The following is a 17160-nucleotide window of genomic DNA, read 5'->3' on the forward strand; positions in this document are numbered from 1 at the left end:
CTGTCATCGTGTCTCTTTCTCTCTCTCCCCTTCTCTTCAAAAAGCAATGGTTTGTTCCACCTTGCCCATTCAAGACTTGTGCTTTTCTGCAAGTTTGTGACTAGCATTCTCATTTGGGTCTGGGGTGGCAGTGGGGGGATGAATTGGACCACGTTTGGGTGTGGGGAGGTGGGAGGGCTTGACATTTTCCCTTTCCCATGGGCTATTTCTGATCCCCAAGGCTCTCCAGAAACCCCCACCCCCCCTCCTCCGGCTACCCGATCCTTTTAGATGCTGCAGTAGGCATTCTATCGTAAAATCTCCATGCTTTTGTGAGTCAAAAGCAGGTACTTTGCCACGCTCCGTCGCCGATTCCAAAACGCCAGATAAATACTTAATGAAGGATGACTGGAAGTGAAGACTAAAATCATGCCAAGCATCTCTCTGTCTCTGTCTTTCTCTCTCTGTTTCTCTGTGGGGTGGGGAGATATCAGAACACTCCATGAAACTCCAGAAAGGTGCAGGTCTGAAATTATGCATGCCAAAAGCACACTTGAAAGCAGCTCCCTAATCCACCTTCCTTAAATCCGTCAATCTCGTCTTTTGACGGGCAGGATTAGGGCTCTCTCTTCAAAGGTGTGGGGGAACGAAGAGGGGTTTTATGTTTTCATTCCCCTGGCATCTATATTTAGGCACCAGCAGGGGGAGACAAGCCCTTAGTCGTTTCTTTGGTGGGGGGGGGGACTTTTAAGAGCTATAATTTGTCTTCCTAGAAAAACTTTCCAAAGCACTTTGGACATCCCCCTGCCTCTAACCCCCCCTTTCTCTTCCATGCAAAGAAGATCGACGCGTTAAAATAATAACGGGAAGAAGGCCGCCTCGGTAGTTCCTACAGACTTCGCTCTTGATAAATTATTTTTACTGCAGCCTATTTATTATCCTGTTTCAAAGTAGCTGGAAGCAGCTCAGAGCTGGCTTGACAAAGTAGTTTCTACAGAGAGGAAAATGAGGGCCAGACTACCCCATTCGGTGTTTCTGTAACGTTTCGCTCTGTGGTGCCATTAAGTAAGAGTTCAATTAGTGCGGCGCATTTGCTGAGAGAAAGAGAGATCAAGAACGCGTCGGGGGCATTTGAATATCTGAAGAGCCCAAAACAGTGCTGTGGGAAGGCTTGCTCAATATTACCAGGGACAAAAAAAACACAGTTCAGATCCTGACTTTACCAGCTGCCCTTCTTTGACTTTGCAAAGTTCCACAACTTGCCTGCCTGCCTCTCTCCCTGTGTGGCATTTGAGGTCCTCAGCCCATCAGCGCACAGGGCTTCCTCGCCACTGCCTCCACCACAAAATACCTTACTGACTTAATGCATTTTATTTATGTCTGAACAAAGAGGGCCAATAAAAGGAGGTTCACCCACCACATTCATTCCTACAAGATACAGCAATGGCCGCCAATGTCATGGAGAAGGCTATTAATGTCTACTTATAATGACGGCTGTCTAGTGAGGGTGGGCAGTTCGTGGCCGTCCGAAGTTATGGCCTATCACCCCTCGCCAGCATAACCAATGGTGATGGATGATGGGAATTGTAGGCCAAAACATCTGGAAGGCCCACCCTTCTCTGTATATTATCTTCCGCGTCAAAGGCATGAAGTCTCTGTGCACCAGTTGCTGGAGCATACAAGAGGGAGGGTTCTATGACACTTACGTCCTACTTATGGGTCCCCATTGGGGCATCTGGTTGGGAAAAGGCCACTGAACTAGAGAGGCCTTTGGTCTGATCCAACATGGCTCTTCTTACGTTCTTCATTAAAAAAATATTCCACCTTCCCACCACTATAGGTCCATCAAGGCACTTACAGCCAAATTAAAAACACTATCTGCGCCAATCAAATCAGATAAATGCCTGAGTGCATTACACTGTGATGGTGGCTGGGGGCATTTGCATTACTATCAGACCAAGAAGGAAGGACAATTTTCTTTGCCGCTGATCGCAAATGAGGCTGTAGCCAGCCAGTTCTGATTCTGTCCAAAAGGCGCTTCCCCCCCCCCAGTATGAATTGCCTACATAAAAACAAGGAAATTATTCCAGTCCTCCCCCCTGCTTCTCCCCTACCCCCAAGGTACAAGAGCTTGAACTCCCCCCTCTGATCCAGCCCTGGTTGTGATAGCAAACTGTTTTAACAATGCCTAGTGTTTACTACTCTAAAAGTGCCCTATAAATGGCTCATTAAGGAAGCAAAGTATACAAGGCAGCCTCTCACGAAGCATATAAGCAACACAGTACGTGTGTATGCGTAGAAACATGCACACGTAAGCCTTTTGTACCGTGGTCCTGCCATCCAGCTATTTCTTCAGCAGAGCTGCCTGTGATGTGATCAAATCCAGCAGCCTGAACTACCTGGGTGTCCCTGGGGTCAGGGGTGAGACCTCCTTCTGGGCAGCTTTTCAACATCTTTTTTTCCTTGTGGCTTCCCCTGGCCAGACCTCTTCCTTGCCTTGGTACCATGGGAGACTGAAGAGCAGCCAGTTTGAGACCTTTTCATGCCCAGTAGGTTCGCAAACAAATTATTGTTACTGTCATGCCTTCCCTGCTGTTTTGTGCATGGCTCCGGTCTTCCTGGAAAAGGAGGAGGAGGAGTTGGGATGGTAGTGGGCATCAGAGAACGAAGACAGAGACAGATCCTGGGAGACCTTCCCAGTGCTTGGCGTGCAAAGACCAATCCGTACAACCAGGAAGCCTGAATGGCACAGCAAGAGTTGGGAGGGAAGCAGTGTTGTTCGGTGGAGACGTGGACTCAGTTTCCTTCTCAGATGTGGGTTCTCTGCTGGTAACCTTGTGAAAAATCCTTTCCTGCCCTTCACTCGCCCCTTGTAAAAAAACGAAACAAACCCCCCAAAACTAATAAAGTGGTTTACGATAGCAAAAAAATGCACTGTGTTTACTAGACTAAATGGTTCATTACGGAAGCAAAATACATAAGGCAGCCTTCCCCATGCTAGCCTAGGGGTGATGGGAGTTGTAGGCCAACATATCTGGAGGGCTACAGTTTGGGGAAAGCCTATATAAGATATAAATGGACAGTGGCTTTTGTGGGGGCTTGAAGGCAGTCTGTGGCATAGAGAAACCCTGTCGGTTGACCACCAGCCTCAATCCCAAAGCCCAGTGCTTGCCCTGGCTTGTGAGCCTTTTGCAGATATAGCTACCTCGTTCTTAGAGTTGTCAGGAAGACATTTGAGGATGAGATGCTTATTTTTCAAATATGAGATTTTCGCGATTCTGCCTAAGCCACTGGATTCTTAGCTGTGTAATTATAGCTGGCTGTATTTTTAACCCTTCTGTTTCCCGTTCCGATACCAGATGAGCATATGAGGTTATTTTTATTAGCCCAATTCTTGTTGGCAGGAGAGAGGAAGCTGTCATAAGGCTCCTGAAGCTGGCGCAAAGCTGCCAATCAAACTAATTGGAAAGCAAATATTAAACGGGGCGAGGCCATTTGAGCACAGGCACAAAGCAGAGCTGCAAAACGAAGTGCCGGCAAAGGTTTTGTAGCGACAGCGATGTCCTCAGGGCTGGTCCACGTCCTTCTGGTGTCTCCAGGACCAAATCCAAATGGGGAGAATCCACCAAGATGCTCTATGTGGGGCTGCCCTTGAAGCTGCTCTGGAAGCTGGAGCTAGTGCAGAATGCTGCCGCTCGGCTGTTGTCCGGAGCTGCCCCTTTCCAGCACGTAACTCCTCTGTTGAGGGAACTGCACTGGCTGCCTATTCGCTACCGGGCCAGGTTTAAAGTTCTTGTTCTTGTGTACAAAGCCCTAAACAACTTGGGACCAGGATGCCTGAGAGAGAGAGAGCCTTCTCCCCTACCAACCTGCCCAGTCACTGCCCAGTCATAGAAGTTTCATTTCTATGTTTGCCTTTAATATTTTTTGAATTAAAGAGTGTATCTGAGTCCAAAATGTCTTAGCTTTTTAACAAGTTGATAAAAGGTTCCTTCTTCTTTTTTACATTTCCAACACTTACTTGAAGCCCCTTTAAACATTTTTGCTAATTTTACAGGTGACATATACCATCTATGCATCATTTTATACATCTCTCAATAACAAAAAAGAGTGGAGTATAATTAGCTAAATAAAAGCTGCATTGTTTCACAGCTCCTGTTTATGTCCATAGCACTTGTGCAGGAGGACATCCCAATGAATTTTGTCCCCGGGGTTCTGATCTCCCTTTTCCCAACTCTGGCACCTGAAAGCCTGAGGCTGTGAGTGTCATTTTCAGCCTCACCACCAGCAGCAATTAATTCCTTCTGTCTTTGTTTGCATTATCCCATCATCCTTTTACTCCACGCTAAGAACTCTAGTTACAGAGAGCAGCATTGTCTATAAAGACACAGCCTGCTTTGAAATGACCTTCTGCCCACCCAGCTTGTGTTTATCTTGGACGAGACGCCCCGCTGAGCAGGAACTGTACCTTCCTCGCTTCAGAGCGAGGCCAAGCGGAGATGGCTTTCAGCTAATTACTTTGCCATGCAACTTTTAACTACGGCAGTGGAAGAGGTGGTGGAAAAGAGAGGCAGTCACTTTGAATCCATGGCCCACCTCTCCACGGATCAGGTGGCACCAAAAAGTCCGAGGGGGAAATCTGTGGCAGAATTTCTCAAACTTCTGCTTATTCTATTAGCCACGCTGTTCAGAGAGGCCGTGTGCCAATGGTTACCAGTGCCTGGGGACAAACAGAGAGGGTTATTGTCATCATGATCCGCTTGTGGGCTTCCTGGAGGCATCTAGTTGGCCACTGTGAAAAGCAGGATACAATCTCAGGGCGAGATTGGTTTTTGGACCGTGTGCTATCTCCAGTATTCGAGGCAGTAAGTCTGTGTGCATCAGTTGCTGGGGAACATGGGTGGGAGGGTGCTGTTTCACCATGTCCTGCTTTGTTGGTCCTTGGCCGATGGCTGGTTGGCTACTGTGTGAACAGAGTGCTGGACTAGATGGACCCTCGGTCTGATCCAGCATGGCACTTACGTTCTGGAGGAGGAGGAGGAGGAGGAGGAGGAGAAGGAGAAGGAGAAGGAGAAGGAGATCCTGCTTGTTTTGTGAACCGCCCAGAGAGCTTCGGCTATTGGGCGGTATAAAAATGTAATTAATTAATTAATTAATTAATTGTTCATCCCTGGCCAGTGGCTGGTTGGCTACTGTGTGAACAGAGTGCTGGACTAGATGGACCCTCGGTGGACTAGATGGACCCTTATGTTCTGGAGGAGGAGGAGGAGGAGAAGGAGAAGGAGAAGGAGAAGGAGGTCCTGCTTGTTCATCCCTGGCCAATGGCTGGTTGGCCGCTGTGTGAACAGAGTGCTGGACTAGATGGACCCTTGGGCCCTTTCTACACCTAAGGGTTATCCCAGGAAAATGGAGGGATCGTCCCTGCCTGCTCCCGGGATCCCCTGTGCGTCAAGTTGAAGGAAGCCAGATTCCAGCTGGACATCAGGAAAAACTTCCTGACTGTTAGAGCAGTATGACAGTGGAACCAATGACCTAGGGAGGTGGTGGGCTCTCCCACACTAGAGGCATTCAAGAGGCAGCTGGACAAATATCTGTCAGGTATGCTTTAGGGTGGATTCCTGCAATGAGCAGGGGGTTGGACTCGATGGCCTTATGGGCCCCTTCCAACTCTGCTATTCTATGATTCTGTGATTTGGATGCACAGGAACGATCCCAGGGGGAAAAGGCTAGTGTAGACATGCCCTTGGTCTGATCCAGCAGGGCACTTCTTAGGTTCTTATGAAGCAGGGCTGGTTTTAACCCGTTATGAGTGTCTCTACATCAAGAAGTCATTGCCAACCCTTGGGAAGGACTTTCTGGTTAATTGGACTTCTAAATAAAATAAATTATTTCTACCCCTGTCGATGCACGGTTGCTCTTTCGAGGGATCGCGCCATTCTTGAATCCTCCTCCAGATCTTTTGAGCCTCTCTTGCCCTCCTCCTTTTCGGTGAAGTGGGGCAGATGATGCAGGCTGTCACAATAGGCTGAGCATAGTTAGTGAAGATCTGCAGTGATGAGAAGCTCCAGATTTCTGAGGGTCCTTTGGCAAGACACCCTCAATGCCCCTTGTTCACCTGGCCAAGGAGGTGCAAAGCTCTTTATCCTTCATCCACTTGGTAGAAAGCATTTATTTATTTTTTTGGTAGCCTACACTTCCATACTACCCGCTTAACAGACAAGTAAATAAATTTGCAGACTAGTAACCTTAGGGCTGACATACGGCCTGTGAATATTTAACTAGCAGGGCCAATAGCTGCTGATACACCTGTCTTCTGTGCATCTTGATTGTCTAATCAAGCCTTGAGTGTCAGAGGACTCCATGTCTTAAATACGAGACAGGTCTTTCTATTCAGCAGTTTAGGCGGGGTGGTGGGGAGATGATTAATGGGGGAACGTGGTCGAGCTTGATAAAATTGTGCATAGCTTGGAGAAAGTGCAGAGGGAGAAGCTTCCCCCCCCCTTCTCTCATGATACTATCACTCAGGGTCACCTGCTAAAGTTGGTGGGTGATAGATTCAAGACAGGCCAACGTGAGCCCTTAACCCACAAAGCACAGCATGAAATTTTCAAGATGTCATGATTCCCACTGGCTTTGATGGCTTCAAATGTGACTCGGCAAATGTTGAGGGGGAAGGAATGATCTACAACAGCTGTTAGCTGTGATAGGTTAACACAGGGGTGCAGAACCTCAGCCTAGGGACCCAAATCTGGCCCTCAGGGCCCCCCGAGAAACCACACCCCTTTCCTTCAACCTCCAATCATGGATAGTTCCCTAGGTTTTGTATTTCCCCCCTATTCATAAAGGTTGGATTGCCTCTCTGAAGGCTTAGTCTCTGGCAGTAAGTGCTTTAAACTCAAATAGGCTGGTATTTTTGGTATTTTGGTCCCACCCCCTTTTGCTTTTGACACTGCTGGAGTGTGCCCCCCAAGAGCTGCTGTGTAATGGAATCTGGCCCGTGGGCTGAGAGAGGCTCAACTGGCTTAACAGAACCTCCACATTTAGAGGCAGTATACCTCTCAATACCAGTTGCTGGAGGATAGACAGGGGAGAGCTGTTGCCGATATACTCTCCTTATCTAGGGTGACCCTATGAAAAGGAAGACAAGGCTCCTGTATCTTTAACAGCTGTATAGAAAAGGGAATTTCAGCGGGCGTCATTTGTATGCATGCAGCACCTGGTGAAATCCCCTCTTCATCACCACAGTTAAAGCTGCAGCAGCCCTGCCCTCTTGACCAGATACAAAAGACGGAGATGTATGCAGTTTTGTTAATCTTGGGCTACCGGGAGGGAATGGGCAAAGGAGGAGGTAAAGAAACAACCCAGGCGTGGGGAAATAAACCACGGTTTGTCTGCCAGACAACCCTGGGTAGAGCAACAAACCATGGGCTAGTGTTATGTGTGAACCAGGCCATAGCTGTATTGAGAGCAGCGTAGTGGTTGGAGGTTATCGCCATCCTGCAGCTTTAACTTCCAGCAATTCCATCATCTAGTCCATGTGCTGAAATATTTCTCTTTTTCCATTGTCCTTTCTAACTCTTTCCCCCCCTCCTCCCCCCCACTCCTTCAACCCCCCCCTCCCTTTGCAGGAGGACACCATGGAGGTGGAAGAATTCTTGAAAGAGGCGGCAGTAATGAAGGAGATCAAGCATCCGAACTTGGTGCAATTACTGGGTAAGTGACAGAAATACCAAGCAGGGCGACTTGAACCAAAGCCCCGCACAGCGATACGGATGTTAAGAAGCAGATAAGCTGCTTACTATCCCGAAGCTTCACAGAGAGACATTTCAATTCCTTGGCAGGAGCTGGCAATTTGTAAAAAGTAGAACAGTGTTTTTAATGAACTCCTCTTACTTGTATTTAATATATGAAAGGGGCTGAAGCTTAGACATCCTTAACCAGTTTCTGGGGAAACTTTTCTTCTCCTCTCTCGCCCTTTTCTCCGCCACGCTGCTCTTAAGGTCAGGAACCGAAGCTAATGCAAGTTCTATAAAACGCGCATCAGCAGGATTTTTCTAACGTTTATTGTTTCATAGGCGTATGTACCCGGGAGCCTCCGTTTTACATCATCACCGAGTTCATGACCTACGGAAACCTGTTGGATTACCTGCGCGACTGTAACAGGCAGGAGGTGAACGCCGTGGTGCTCTTATACATGGCGACCCAGATCTCCTCAGCCATGGAGTACCTGGAGAAGAAGAATTTCATCCACAGGTAGGAGGGAAAACATCCCCCCATCCACAACATACTCCCCAAACTGTACTCCCAAGTTCCATCGAGGCCATTAACAACGTTTTACCAGACAAGAGTGTTGCGTCATCCTTGAATGTACCAGCGCTCCACAAGGAGTTGCCTCTTGTTTCCTGCCAAGGCCACTTTGCATCCAGGCATAGCTTAGCATTTGGCGAGCTCTCGCTTTCAGCTGTTCTCGGGGCGGAAGTGCACGTTTACGCTCCCAACCGCGCCCTTGAAAGGGGGTGTTTTTCAGCAGAGAGGGCTGGGGGAATACTCGGGCCTTTTCCTTGCCAACCAAACTTTCTCTGCAGAAATTCCCTCCACCAACCTCTCATAAGAACATCAGAAGAGCCATGCTGGATCAGACCGAGGGTCCATCTAGTCCAGCACTCTGCTCACACAGTGGCCCACCAGCTGCCGACCAGGGACCTACACAGCAGGACACGGTGCAACAGCACCCTCCCACCCATGTTCCCCAACAACCAGTGCACACAGGCTTACTGCCTCGGATACTGGAGGCAGCACCCAACCATCAGGGCTAGTAGCCATGGATAGCATTCTCCTCCAGGAATTGATCCAACCCCCTTTTGGTGGCCATCACTACATTTCTCCTCCTCCCCCCATCCCACCAAGTGTTAAAGATCCACTTTTGCCTCGCAAGCTCAGGTCTAGAATCCCACCAGGGGGGAAAAACAGCCGGAGAGAGGTTTTCAAGAGGAAAGTGGCTGGCAGGGAAGGGGTTAAACCAGTGTCCTCACTTGAGCAGACTGCCGTCACCTCCTTTATTAATTTTTTTTATTTAAAGCATTTTTATCCCACTTCTCAGCCAAAGAAGGTTCCTGGCGTGGCTTATAATCAGTCAGTAAACAAGTCAGTGTCTGGCTGCAGGCTTACAATCTACAGAAGTTACGACATGCAAGGAAGAAGGAATGGGGAGGGAAGAGGAAAATATTAAGTAAACTGAAGCGGCTTACAAGAAATCAGTAAACAAGACCGTCCCTTGCCACAGGCTTGCAGTCTATAAAAGACATGACACGCAAGGAAGAAGGGAAGAGGAGGGAAGAGGAAAAAATTAAGATTTTCACCAGGGCTGGTGGCATGGTCCTCTTCACCTTTTTTTCCAATGGGTGGGGGCAGGACAACTAGAGAAGGCCCTGATATCCCCTGCGCCTCCTTCTGTCCCCCTCACTTCATCTTCTTTCTCACAGGGCCATTGATGTCAGTTAGCCCTGTGGGGATTGGGTGGGAGGGAATCCATTTGGATCAGGCCCTGATCATCAGTGGTGCAGGAAACTGGGAACAAAGGTATGGCCCCCAAAAGCTCTTCCCACAGGCAAGCCCCACAGCCCTTGAGACAAGGGGAACCTAATTTGGGATGCATTCAGGGGCATCTCTACAGAAACATGCACGGCGGTGGCTGCCCCATGCCTTCCCAGGAACATAGTGCCAAGGGAGTCTGGAAGGGAGGTTAGATAATGCCGTGTCCCCATCCATTGTGCATCTGTGACCCCCAGCATCCCCCTGTGCATTGCTCTCACCTCTTTCCATTGTAACCGGCATTTTGTATAGCCAAGCTTGGTAAGGTGAGCCAATATTTCTGACTTCTCTGTGATTTTACAATAAGGCTCATGATGAAATCTTCCTCCCTTAGTCACTGCAGCTCTTTGTGAAATAGATATCCCCCCCTCCCCCCCAGAAGCCGACAAATCGCCCATAATGACACCTTTTTCCCCAAACCATTGGCAATGCTTTACACTCAGAAAATCCCCCCCCCTTCTCTTTCTTTTTTCCCTCCGGCGCCTTTTCAGCCTGCCTTCCATCCTCCTCTCACCTTGTCATCTCGCGCGTTAGCAATTCTTTTCCTGCTATTGTCTGGATTGTGTGGCTCTCCCGCACTCTATTAAGCATCTTTGCAAGTCTTGGTGTCTGGAGGATTTTGACCTTTAAGTGTGCTGCAATTATGGTTAGTGCTTTACATTCTTTGTCTGTGGAAATGGCCTCTGAGCAATGTAATAGCAGATCTTGGCGGGGGGGGGGACTTGATCAACTTTCCGGCATTGTCCGTGTGTGTCTCACACAAACAAAGAAAGTTGGGCATCTCTCACTGACTTGAAGGGTGCCAAAAAATTTAAGATACTTTCCCCATCAGGAAAATCTTCCTGACTGTTAGAGCAGTACGACAATGGAACCCGTGACCTCCAGTCCACAACCAGCACTGAACCCAGGATTGGGGAACTTATGGATCTCCAGGTGTTAGACTACAACTCTTATCATTCCTGACGATTGGCCATGCTGATTGGGCAGATGGGAGTTGAAATCACTCAACAGAGTGCAGGATATGGAATAATGGGCTCAAGTTACAGGAAGCCCAATTCCGGCTGGGCATCAGGAAAAACGTCCTGACTGTTAGAGCAGTACGACAATGGAACCAATTGCCTAGGGAGGTTGTGGGCTCTCCCACACTAGAGGCCTTCAAGAGGCAGTTGGACAACCATCCGTTAGGTATGCTTTAACGTAGATTCCTGCATTGAGCAGGGGGTTGGACTTGACGGCCTTATAGGCCCCTTCCAACTCTACTGTTCTATGATTCTAGGAATGCTGAAATTCAGTAAATGTGGTGTTGGATCCAAAATCCATGTTCCGCAAGAGGATGGGACCTTCAACGAGAAGAAGTTGTCTGCTTGTAGAATGTCCCTCTGCCCAATTCTGAGGGGTTCCCCCTCCCCCCACCCCCCACCCCCAATATGCACAACACAGCTCACCCCATTTAGCCGGTTCTCTTGAGTCCCCATGTAGCATTTGGGGGGCAGTGCAGTTGGTCCATCGTAAATCTGGTTCCAACCCGTGTATTACAAATTTCTGGACCAATCTGGAAATGAGACATTTTGTGCATCTCTTTCTCCCATACAAAGGCTAAAGGGCGGGATAAAAGTACTAGAATAAATAAACATAATAAATTTAAAAATAAATATGAAAGGTGTCGTGCCCTAGCTCATTTCTCCTGCGCTCTTGGGCACTTCGTTCTCCGCTTTGCTGCCAGAGAGAGAGAAAAAAGAAAACAGATTTTCTTCCCTTCTTGGTTGTCGGCGCCTTCTGGGGTTTTTTGCTTGTTACAAACCACCCACCTCCACAGCCTCCTACCCATTCCCTTCGGGGGTGCCGTCGCTGTCCTCAGTGGTTTTCAAACGCCCGTCAGTGACCTCATTGAATGAATCAAGCGGCGGAGGAGGCAGGACTGGCGCTAATGACAAGGTGCTTTTCCTTACGTCCGCGTCGCGGCCATGCTTGCCGCCTACAACAAGGGTCCTGCTGGAACGTTTGCGTGACCTTTGGTACGACTTGCTCGTATCGAGCGAGGGGGCCGTTCCTAGCTCTGCGAGTGACTTTTCAAAGATCAAGAGTCACCGAGACAGAGATTCATAACTGTCTCTCGGACATTGCAGGTGGATCAATTTCTAATTTAGCGTGACACAGTGTGGAAACATCTCCTTCATCCTCTGTCTTGTATGTTATGGGTTCTAAAACGTTTGTCAATTTGCTCTCCCTCCCGCACCAAAACAACTCCAGTTTATTTATGGCTGCCAGGGACTGACAGGATCAACCCATTTGGTGTCTTGGCCCATTCGCAAGCACTGTTAGATGTATTTCTTTCTTGTACTGTTTCCCCAAGTTCAATCTCTGGCATGCCTAGGTGGGGCTAAGAAAGAATCCTGCCTGAATCCTGCCAGTTAGTATTGACAATACTGAGCCTAGATCAGCCTTCCTCAACCTGGGGCGCTCCAGATGTGTTGGACTGCAACTCCCAGAATGTAGATGGAGATTCTGGGAGATGCAGTCCAACACATCTGGAGCGCCCCAGGTTGAGGAAGGCTGGGATGGTCTGACTAAGGATCAGGCAGCTTCTTATTCCTAACGCTGTTCATTCCCAAATTCTCTGGATCCATGGTTTTTTAAGCTTTTGCCCACCGAGTTCCTTTTGCTCCACGATGGCCCGGTTCAGACGCCACTTGGGGAAGACGTGGTTAGGCTAACCACGCCGCATGGAAGTTAACACTAACCACTATGTGTGCCGCTGACAGATGGCCACTTAACCACCTTCTGCAGCGTGGTTAACCCAACCTCTCCCTAACCACCTACTGTCAGGTAGGATCCTCAAGTCCTCTGGCCGTTTCCTCACGTATCCCAGCATCACCTGAGGCCCAGGCTGCCAGTGGTAGCCATTATAAGCCAGCGCTGCTTACAGCCACGGACAGCCATTACAGAACCAGCGCTGCAGAAGCTGTTTTTTAACCTTTGGCAAAACCACAAAAATAAAAACTGGCAGTTTTTTTGGGTGTGTGTGTTAATTTTTGCATTTTCCCAAACCCAGACAATCTGATTCCATTAACGGGGACAGTGCTGCTAATGGTTCAGGGTGAAATCGCCAATTTCGACCATAGAAATCCAGCAGGAGCGACAGGGCTGTTTTCGGCCACTCTTGCCAAAGAATTCTGTGTAGCGCTTGGTTAACCACGGGCTCCAGTTCAGAAGACACGTTAAATCGTGGTTAGGATCACTAAACCTTTTGCAGTGCATGGCAAGTAAGGGTGGTTACACCGTGGTTATGTAGCCACTGTGGTTAGGGAATCCGCTGTTCAGACACACTAAGCCTTCATGGTTAGTTGAGTACTCTTAACCATCATGGCTTAGCGTGTCGTCTGGACAGGGCCAATCCCTATTCTTGCTGTGTGTTGGGTGATCCCCACTGTGGCTGCAGGAAGGAAGTATTCCTCCTTTCATGAGAGATTTCATAGCCTGTGTTCTTTCTCCCCACCCCACCCCACCCCACCCCAGGGATCTTGCTGCCCGGAACTGCCTTGTGGGGGAGAACCATCTGGTGAAGGTGGCCGACTTTGGCCTGAGCAGGCTGATGACGGGCGATACGTACACAGCCCATGCTGGAGCCAAGTTCCCCATCAAGTGGACCGCGCCGGAGAGCCTCGCTTACAACAAATTCTCCATTAAGTCTGACGTCTGGGGTAAGAGCTCAGCGCGCCCTTAAAGCAGTTAGATCAGGGGTGCAGAACTTCAACCCCGGGGGCCAAATCCGGCCCTCCTGGGGACCCAATACCCAAATGGCCTCATCCCCTTTTCCCCCATCCACTGATCATTGGGTGTCTTCCCGACTTTTTGGGTCATTGGGTGCACTTCCCCCTTTGGAGCAAAGGACTGTTCTGGAAAAGGCTAGCCTGAAATGGCCGGTGGTTATTTCTCACGTCATATGATGTGATGTCCTCCCTTACGCGAGATGACAACGGCGTTCTCTTCACGTTAAGGGGAAGCGTGCAGGGCGACCGAAGTAATTACATACAGGTTGCTGAACTGATAGCAAGAAGCTAGACCTTGCTCTGGTGAATCTCCTGTTAATCTAGTTTCTCCTCTACCTCCCCTGGTCTTGCCAAGTTCAGGCGCCCTGTCAGGCTAGACCTAGATGTTACGAAGGGGCACCACCAAATGGGAGAGGGGAGGCCAGAGGTGGACGCGGTGGGGAAGGGGAGATATTGTAAAGAAGAGCTCCTCTGCTTTACAGAGTGCCCTGGAGGGGGTTTCAATTAATCTGCTGTGACATCTCTTAATTGTGCCTTTAACAGGACTTGAAGGAACCTGAGGCACTCAGGTTGGAGACAAGCTAGTAAATTGAAAATTAGGCTAATTCTGCCCTGTCGCATCTCCGGAGACTTGTCTGGATTGATGAGGAGGCTTGTTACTCCCGTTTAATGTCTCCGCGGCCGTTGAGCTTGGAACGGCGGGGGCGGCCCGAAGCAGGGAGGTGCTGGAATTAAAATCGGTTGGGAGGAGGCGAGCCTGTCACAGCGATTCATGCCAAGAAGCACGGGGGACCCTCCTCTGAGGGTAGTTATTTCTGCAGCATTTCTGCACTGGCCAAGCACGGAATGCTCGGATCCCTTCAGGTGGAGCAAGGAAAGGGGAAAGGTGGCGGAATTCCCTCACTATAGTGGAGGCAGTTTGAAAGGCGGCAGCAGCAGGGCAGTGAATCATACAGAGGGGCAGTGGGCAGCCTCCTCTTCGGGAGGGGGGGTTGGCCTTAGTAAAGCCTTTCATTGTTTTAGTTACGTGCGTCTTGCATAACTCTGCCTCATACTAAGGAAGGATGTGCTTCGTAGAAGCAACTATGTGTCCATCTAACACAGTATTACGTATCAACTACTTGTATTTGGCAGCGGTACTCCAGGGCCACAGCTAGAGAACGTTCCCCCCCCCCCCCATCGCCTACTTCCTCATCCTTTTTACTGGGAATGGATGTGAAGGGTTGAATCCGGGACCGTCTCTGGTGCTCTTCCGCTGAGTTATGGGCCTTCCCCCCTACCATGTTTGTGAGCTGCCGTGTTTGAAAACACCCTCTCGCCTTTCTCTCGCAGCCTTCGGCGTCCTGCTTTGGGAAATCGCAACGTACGGCATGTCCCCTTACCCTGGGATTGACCTCTCACAGGTCTACGAGCTCCTGGAGAAGGACTATCGTATGGAACGCCCTGAAGGCTGTCCGGAGAAAGTCTATGAGCTCATGAGAGCATGTAAGGTTCCTCTGGAGGCCGACGCTTCCTCTCCTTGTTCTTTTTCCTTAAAGGGGTGGTGGTGGTCGGGAGTCAGGGCACCTCCCTCATTTAACTTGTTTAAATAGTTGTGTGTTTAAATACTTAGGAATGGGCATGCCATTTTCTTAACAAAAAACAGCCAGTGGCATGTGTTTGGGTGTGTGGGTGTGGCGACTGGAAGTAGACTGGTTTGCCTGTCTCTAGTTCTGTGGCCAAATGTGCTTGACATATTAGGCTGCAGGCACAGAGCCAGTGAGAAGCTGCAGGAGCTGCCTAGCCTGCTGCCCTTACTAAGCCTCACAGTAAACTCCTAGATGAAAAGCCCACATATCACCTTGAAAGTGTGTCTAATTATTATTCCAAAGCGAGAAGAGAACATTGCTTCTTAGTAACTCTCAATATATTCAAACGGCTGCAGGCACAGAGCCAGTGAGAAGCTGCAGGAGCTGCCTAGCCTTCTGCCCTTACTAAGCCTCGCAGTAAACTCCTAGATGAAAAGCCCACATATCACCTTGAAAGTGTGTCTAATTATTATTCCAAAGCGAGAAGAGAACATTGCTTCTTAGTAACTCTCAATATGTTCACACGGCCTTTGAGCTACACTTTGCACCCATGTCCACACTGAACCTGGGCTAGGTGCCTTGTTTCCCCCACCCTTCTACTGAATCAGAGGGCAAAGTCAAACGGGGGCAGCTTCTCCCATGATTTTGAGAAATCTCACTACCAGGTCCAACCCTCCTTGCACCACCGAGTGATAGAGGGCGAGATCCGTGAGCCTCTGTTTGTTTCCCAACCGAGAAGCGGGGAGGGCCTGCACATGACCTGTGTGTGCGAGAGTGTTGCAGATTGCATTTGAAGCACTAATGTATCGCCTCTCCTCTCAGGCTGGCAGTGGGGCGCTTCCGACAGGCCATCTTTCGCCGAAATCCACCAAGCGTTTGAAACAATGTTTCAAGAATCCAGCATTTCTGACGGTAGGTGCCATCACAGATAATTCTCTCTCTGTGGGAGGTGAGATAAGTGCTTTGTTTTCCACATGATTGCTCCATCTGCATAACCCCACGCATATTTCATTCCCTCTTTGCAATGGAAAACTTGCCCTTTTTTTTTTTTTTGGTAAGTCAGGACATGGGATCTCCAACGCATTAGAATGCTGGGCCTGAAAACCTGAGATCAGTGAGCAGTGTGGTCCAGTAACCTTTATATAGGTGCAGGGGATTGAGACATGGAGGCGATTTCCCACCCTATACTTAAGCTTTATGAGTGGCTGGATGTGGTAAGAGAGGACCTGAGTTTCGGGGCCTGGAGCGCCTGTTTTGAAAGTCCCAGGAATGCAGAAAGTTAATCCCTGGTATCTCCACTTGTAAGCAAAACAGGCTAAGAAGACCTCCCACCTGGAAAATCTGGAGAGTTTCTTGAAATCACCTGCAGGAAATACTGAACCTAGCTGGAGCAGAGGGCTGACCTCTTTCGTCCTGAGGGCCAAATTCAATTCTGAAGAAGCTCGCAGGAGTTGGGGCCAGCAATACCAGTAACAGCAGCATATTTTAGCTTTAATAATAATAATAATAATAATAATAATAATAATAATAATAATAATAATAATTCATTGCATTTGTATACTGCCCCGTAGACGAAGCTCTCTAGACGGTTTACATAACATTAAGACGCTTAAAAACAATATGCAAAAACTAAAATCCAGCTTAAATTTTAGTTTAGGAGAGGCGGAAAATGTAACATCCTTTAAACGCCTCCTGAACGCGTACCTTTTCACACAGGCTTTCTCTGGGCTGTAACTTATCCGATTTTCTGTTGCATTTTTAAACAGTTAATGTTTTTAATTTATTGGATACTTATTGTATTTTATGGTTTTAATTGTGCGCTGCCCAGAGAGCCTCAGCTTTTGGGCAGTATAAAAATGTAATAAATAAAGGAGTAAATGAATAAATAAATTTCAACCTTTCAGAATAGGAGAAAAACTTCACAAAAGCTGGTCAGTGAAAGGGGTGGGGCAAGGGAGAGGAGGGGGAGGGCTGCGTTTGGTCCCCAGGAGGGCCGGATTTGCACCCCTGCTGTCTGTAGCCAATCCTCTCACCCAGCATCATTTAACATATAAAGGAAAGAAGTGGGATATGGGGGGCAAGGAAGGCCCTTCTAGTGTAGGGTGACCTTATGGAAAGGAGGGCAGGGCTCCTGTACCTTTAACAGTTGTATTGAAAAGGGGAATTTCAGCAGGTGTCACTTGTATGCATGCAGCACCCAGTGAGAGCCAGTGTGGTGTAGTGGCTAAAGTGTCGGAATGGGAGTCGGGAGA

The 17160-nt window shown here is 48.7% G+C and overlaps 1 protein-coding gene across 2 annotated transcripts in view; it reads left to right on the plus strand.

Moving 5' to 3' along the window:
* Nucleotides 1-17160, plus strand: part of ABL1 (ABL proto-oncogene 1, non-receptor tyrosine kinase) — a 132694-nt gene that overhangs the window by 106094 nt on the left and 9440 nt on the right. For both annotated transcript variants that reach the window (XM_063144921.1, XM_063144922.1), the window contains 5 exons: nt 7608-7692; nt 8055-8232; nt 13087-13271; nt 14673-14825; nt 15731-15820. In XM_063144921.1, coding sequence (XP_063000991.1) covers nt 7608-7692; nt 8055-8232; nt 13087-13271; nt 14673-14825; nt 15731-15820 — 691 coding nt within the window. The remainder of the gene's footprint in view (nt 1-7607; nt 7693-8054; nt 8233-13086; nt 13272-14672; nt 14826-15730; nt 15821-17160) is intronic.

The sequence above is a fragment of the Elgaria multicarinata genome, chromosome 19 (assembly GCF_023053635.1).
Source record: "Elgaria multicarinata webbii isolate HBS135686 ecotype San Diego chromosome 19, rElgMul1.1.pri, whole genome shotgun sequence".
Taxonomy (NCBI): domain Eukaryota; kingdom Metazoa; phylum Chordata; class Lepidosauria; order Squamata; family Anguidae; genus Elgaria; species Elgaria multicarinata.